At 45.1% G+C, this 6,533-nt stretch overlaps 1 protein-coding gene across 1 annotated transcript; it reads left to right on the forward strand.

Moving 5' to 3' along the window:
- The first annotated feature begins 4,322 nt into the window (after nt 1-4,322).
- Nucleotides 4,323-5,598, forward strand: LOC123050386 (uncharacterized). The gene is made up of 4 exons (XM_044473190.1): nt 4,323-4,449; nt 4,559-4,680; nt 4,774-5,098; nt 5,258-5,598. The coding sequence occupies exons 2-4, from the start codon at nt 4,579-4,581 to the stop codon at nt 5,308-5,310; spliced, it is 480 nt and encodes a 159-aa protein (XP_044329125.1). The 5' UTR covers nt 4,323-4,449; nt 4,559-4,578; the 3' UTR covers nt 5,311-5,598.
- The last annotated feature ends 935 nt before the right edge of the window (nt 5,599-6,533 follow it).

Genomic DNA, 6,533 nt, shown 5'->3' on the forward strand with positions numbered 1-6,533 from the left:
TATATATATATATTGTCCTAACTATATTGTTGCGTACGCTATTATGCAGATTGAAGATTTGGGAATGCAAAATAAGAAACATCCATGATGTTGGGTTCATTGACCCACATATCATTAATGGACATGTGTTACAACATCACCCCGAAGACGTGGAGAAAGACTTGTACAAGTTTCTTAGAAAGCATCAACTCAAAAGTCATATTCTATTTCCTTACCATTTTGGGTGAGTGTTTCTCTCTTGTGTCCATTCTCTTTTGTTTACTCCATGCATGGTATGTCTAATCGATGAGTTATGCATGACTGTGCATGTAACGTGTCCGCAGGTTCCACTGGATTCTGCTAAATATTGAACTTCACACCTCCAGAGTTCTAATCATGGACTCTATGGATTCGGATCCAAAGCGTTGGGCCGACATGAGAAAAATGCTGCAAAAGTAATTATTTTCAATCATTTGAGCTCTATATCGATCGGTCTCTTTCGTTCATTTCCTAATATCAAGTAACTAATAACTCCCTTGTTCATTTAATTTTCTTTGCACTGTAGGGTTTGGAGACGGTTCTCAGAAGAAATTGTCGGTGAATTCAAACATGAGCTAGATTTCAGAAGGTTAGTTAATGTGGATAAGCAGCCACCGGGGACCAATCTATGTGGATACTATGTTTGTGAGAACATCCGGAGACACACCTCTGAGCGGAAGGCATCGGATAGCGTGCGGAACGCGACGGATAACTTGCGGAGGAGGCTTAGTCCAGAAGCTCGCTTCCGACCAATTCAAGAAGAATTAGCTGGATTTTTCATGAGGGAAGTCATCAATCCTAAAGGAGAACACTATACCGAGGACGAAGAAATTTATATGCATACCCGAGATTGAAACTTGTTCGAAGTTGTATATGGTCATCCATCCTAATTGTGTATGGAAACTTGTTCGAAGTTGTATATGGTCACCCGAGATTGAATATATATTATATATTCCTCTTGAATTCTTTTTGTTTGAAATTTCATATGCATGTATATAGTAGCGTAGAATATGTGTACTGAAACTTTATCAAAATTAAAATAAAACACAAAATAAAATATAAAAGAAATAAAACACTCCAAACTAAAAAGAAACCAGGTTTAGGGGGGCTAAAACCCTAAACCTGCGGAGGAGGCCTTTAGTCCCGGTTGGCCACGAGAACCGGGACTAAAGGTCCTCCGCCCCGACGGACCACTGGCGCCCACGTGGACGGGCCTTTAGTCCCGGTCAGCCACAAGAACCGGGACTAAAGCCTTTAGTCGCGGTCCGTAAGAGGCGCGACTAAAGGGGGGGGGGGTCTTTAGTCGCGCATATTTAGTCCCGGTTGCACAGCCGGGACTAAAGGCTGTTGCGAACCGGGACTAAAGGGCTTTTTTCTACCAGTGTACATTCAAGCTTGACTGTGGTACAACACGGCTGAGAAAGCATTCGGGTTCTATAAATGGAACATGCATTTTCTTGTGCTAATTTAAGTTAGCCTTCTTTTAAGACAGTACTTTTCAGATCTACTTTGCATTATAGTTTATATTAACCAGCTGAATGGTGCTTAAACTAATGAGGTGTCTTAGTTTAAGCTCCGAAGAACTATGTTTAAAAATAATGTTGTCTCTTGGTTATTAATAGTGTGGACTGTTTTCTTAATTTGTCAAAGATGTTATATATATGCAACAACATGGTCTTGAATTATTCAGTTGTGCTCATATGCCATTCAAAAGAACAATGTCAATTCTTTTTGTCATTGTCAACATTTTCATAAGGATCACTCTGAGCAGCTTGATGAAATCTCCACTATCCCGTCTTACATCAATGGTTCTACTACATGCATGATACATGTCGATTGTTTCCTGATGAAAGGAAATAAATGTTTCCTAAACATGTTGAACTTACAACCATTGCAAGTATAAACCGTTCGAATTATATTTGTTGATATGGTGGTTGAATTGGTAGTCATAAGATAATACTAAAATATAGAAAAGAGAATATAGACAACCTACGTATAGACAAATTTACTACAAAACTGGTGGTGTATAAGAAGGATTCTTTCTAGACTGTGCACATAGACATTTTACACAATGTGATATAGACATGCAGTTAGAGTTGCTACACGCTGGCTTGGCCACCAGCCCTAGATAATCCTGGTTGAGAAAAATAAATACACGGTCGAGAGGATTCAAACCCTAGTTGCTTGGAAAGACCCAGCAGCCACGCTGACCACCACATCCAGCTGAACTATTTGTTGAAACGGAAGAACTTACTTTTCTCTTATTAGGCTGCGATCCAACCGAGCTAACTCTAGCTTTTGTAGCTAAAGTGGGTTCCTTCACGTATTGCATAGTCCCACCTTGCTCCCTTATAGCTCAAGCCATCAATTTAAGTACAACTACGAGTTAAAATCAATAAGTCTCTTAAAGGATAAATATGGAGAAAGAAGAGGGTGAGGAGTGGGTCCCCTTAATCCCCATGGAGAACAAACCCACCATTATTTGGTTATATATGAGTGGCTAAGTGACCACCGGCCTAAGGATCTGTGGGGTAAAGACGAATACTAAGTGGACCTCAACTAAAAAAAAGATGCGTGTATTAATTCCCATGTTGAAACGGGATTTTGTGGACATTCCGAGTACATCAATTAAATCCCCTCGATCAATGGAAATATGGGGCTAAGTGACCCCAGCCTAATGACTTGCGTCGATGACCCACGCAAAATATGGACATGTCTAAGTGGACCCCTGGCCTAATAATACCGAAACAAGCGAGTATAACATAAGAGCCAATGACCACCGGCACTAGAGCTCGTTTCGTGATTAATTTGCACAGTTGATGCAAATATCTTCTAGACATTGGGTGTGTGTATTTTGGTGCGGGACAATTACTGACCTTGACATACGCGTATTTTGGTGGATGGGACAATTAACACTTTCTTCGTAGTGAAGCACAACTGTGCTTGCACATACAATTTTACTAAATTTGAGTACATGTCAAAATTATATCTCCTTGCAACGCATGGGTGTATGTGATAGTCCATTCTATAGAACATCTAGAACTTCAATTTACTGATTAAACTTATGTTGATGATGTGTTAAAAAAACCTATGATGATATTTGCACGTAGGTGTATTTTTCTCTCTTTGAGGTACAAGTAATTTGCAAGGATCCTCATGTTTTGTTGGAAGCAAACAACATGTTCTTTCAAGTATTGAGCCCTTGGACTTCTGATCGATTGGTTCCCCACATGTATAGTGACCGTCCCACTTTGTTAAAGCAACTATTACTAGGAGCACTAATAAATCAGGACGGAGGTAGTAGCTCGTTTGCTCGTTTGCTCACTTTAGCCTAGGCAAGCGTGATTGCTTTGTGTTGCATTGGTTTGTTTTCTTCAAGGGGCTGAGGACGTGTGTCATTGTCATCGGTCATCATCACATTTTCTTCTTCTTCTTTTCACACGTCTTTCAAGTATTAGATGCCAAGGGTCAAGGAAAACTGCGTAGTCCCCTCTTCCATTCTTGGCAAAGATAGAACAGTGCAGTTACAGTGCACATGCTGACATGAATATGCTATTCGGCTTGCAAAATGAGCAAGGTGGTTCGGTAACATATATTAGTGCCATATGGACACGGTGTTTGTGATACCGACCTCACATGCATCCGATCCGGGTGAAGGGAACTCCCATGCAAGTAGTTAAACACTAGGCCATCAAGACCAAAAATACGGTGATGAATGGGTCCATCTTCAAAACCTAATCGATCTATGACCAGTAACCTAATATATATGCGATGTAACTCCAAATTAAGGTCGTGCTGCCTTTGTGCATACCGACTAAGACATCCAACGTAGAAATAAGCTCAAAATAAAATATATGAAAAGTGAACTAGTCAAAATGATGTACTATCTCTGTAAAGAAATATAAAAGCATTTAGATCACTACTTTAATGATCCAGATGCTTTTATATTTCTTTACGGAGGGAGTACTCGCTAGGCTTCTAGGCTAGGAGTAAGGTGTAGTAATAGCTAGCTGATGAAAATGTTGGATGAAGCAACAGTGGTGGGTGTGGGCATGGGTGACGGGGGAAGCACACAAATGGAATGGCCGGTCGATGGCTATTACTGTGTGGTTAAAATGAGCAAGCCAGCTGCTACTGTAGCCTTCATGCATGCCAAAAGGACCGATCACATCACATGTCGGTACATGCGAAAGGAATTAGCGTTGCCAAAGGATCGATCGATTCATTCCTTGTGCCCAGCCCCATCGTCACTGTCATCCATTCATCGACACGTTGCGGGTGTTGGGGCCGGCACACCCCGCGTAGTCGCTTTCCATCGCCGGCTCGCAGCTGCTCTTAAACCGTTCCACGAGCGTGGCCGTTCTGCCCCGCCATTGCTCTCCTCTCTCCAGCTCGAACCCGTCAAGCTAGCTAGCAATCGGAGCAGTGAGGGTGAGTCCCCTCCCCCTCCGTCCCATCGATCCCGGCCGGCCATCAACTTCTTCTTCTTCTTCTTGATTCTTTCATGTTGAAATTAAGCTGACTGTGTGCTGCGTTGTAGCTGATCTCGTCCTAGCAGACATGGACGGCCAGAAGATCCCAGGTTCTGTCAGGCTGGCCTGCGGATGGGCGCTCCTCAGCGCCTGCGCCATCTCCTTGGGCCACTACCAACTCCCCTGCAGCGTAATTACCCCTTGAACTCTGTACATTCCGATCAAGTTTCCGACCGACCGACCGATCACGCACCGGCCGGTCCTGTCCGTCGTCTGCATGCAGGTCATCTCCGTTCTGCGGTACCGGTGCGATGAGCTGACGGACACCAAGGCCGCCTACTTTAGCGCCCTCTGGATCGGAACTTTGTGCTGCGCTGGATCCCAGGCAACCGCGGCGGCGCTGTTGCTGCTGCTCCCACGCCGACCCCGCTGTGTACACCGTGTACTGGCCTACGCCTACCTCACGGTCGCGGTCGCCTGCGGCGCCGGCCACTGCATGTACAACGGCGCCATCCTCATCCTCCGCCCTGCAGGAGTCTACTTCGCCGTCGTCAGGATCCTGTTCATGGTGGGCGACATCATCTGGACCACGGCTCTCTGCCTGGAAGGTGAGGAGTAGGGCAAGTAGCACGCACCACGCAGCCACGCTTAGTTGAGCCAGCTGCATGAGATTATGTGATTATGTCAAACTGAGGAAGGTTCAGTCTGGGGTGCAGGCATGGGCCGACTGACTCATCTATCTCACGCTCTCCATTGCTTGTTTGCAGGTACTTCAGTGTGCCCGAGATGCCGGAATGATGCGGGTCATCTTCGAAACTGATGCTACAAATTTGAAGGATGGCCTGTGTAGCAATGCATATGATCTCCCACAGCATGGTACTATCTTTAGGGAGGCCAAGTATATGCTGTTTACTGGTTTTATCGAGTACAAAGTTGTATCCTGTATTCCTGTGTCCAAGAATGTAATCGTGTTGCTCATAAATTAGCGGGTTATGGTGCGTCTATGGAAGCTGGTGCTCATATGTTGTGGCATGGTACGGTTCCAGACTTTGTAATCTCTGATCTAGCCAGCGAGTATGTTGTGCCAGGTGGTTAATGGAATCTATGTTTTCCCTGATAAAAAAAAAAAAAGAGAGGTACTGATGAGTGGTTCTAGCTAAGGAAGAATAGACCTATAGCATGCTGCGAGGAGAGGACTGATCGAGTGCCGTATGTGTGTGTGAATCTACTAGTGTCTGGGATTTATGTTCATGAACTCATATGTTGTTTCTCGTGTTGATCATTGTTTTCCATCGGGGTTCAGCTGCGTCGGTTATTTGGTCGGTTACATGTTCCTCTCGATCGGCCGGGGGCGGGGCTGCGCTCATCGGGGCTCCGTTGGGTGTGGATGGGCATGGCTCTGGCTGGCTGGTTACTGCGAGCCGTGCAGATCCATCATGGCTGCTGCGTGCACATGACGAGGGAAGCACACAAATGGAATGGCCGGTCGATAGCTATTAGCTGGGGTCAGTTGTGCACAAAAGCACGCGGCCGGGTAACATGGGGATCAGCAGATGCTACTGCAGTAGTAGAAAATTACTGTGCGGCTAATTCAAATGACCTAGCTTGCTACTAGGTTTTTGAGCGTGCTTGTACCTGTGTCTGAGTGTCTCGAATAACATATCTGCCCAGGTTGTGCTTGTTTAGAAATTGAGTACTAGCTTGTAGGCTTATATATGGTTGTATGACTTCTTTTTAGAAAAACAGGGAGCACCTCCCCGGTTCCATTGCTGAGAACGAAACCACGACATAGTCTGACACTAGTACAAAACAGGGCTTTCGTCACAGGACAATATTCACATTAGTCCCGGTTCAGTCACGAACCGGGACTAATGTGAGCATTGGTCCCGGTTCGTGCGGCTAAGGCATTAGTCCCGGTTCACCTGGGCCCTTTAGTCCCGGTTGGTGCCACGAACCGGGACTAAAGGGTGCGATGCCCATTAGTACCGGTTGGTGCCACCAACCGGTACGAATGGGCTTTGAGGCATTAGTACTAAAGGGCCC

Source organism: Triticum aestivum, chromosome 2D (assembly GCF_018294505.1).
Source record: "Triticum aestivum cultivar Chinese Spring chromosome 2D, IWGSC CS RefSeq v2.1, whole genome shotgun sequence".
Taxonomy (NCBI): Eukaryota; Viridiplantae; Streptophyta; class Magnoliopsida; order Poales; family Poaceae; genus Triticum; species Triticum aestivum.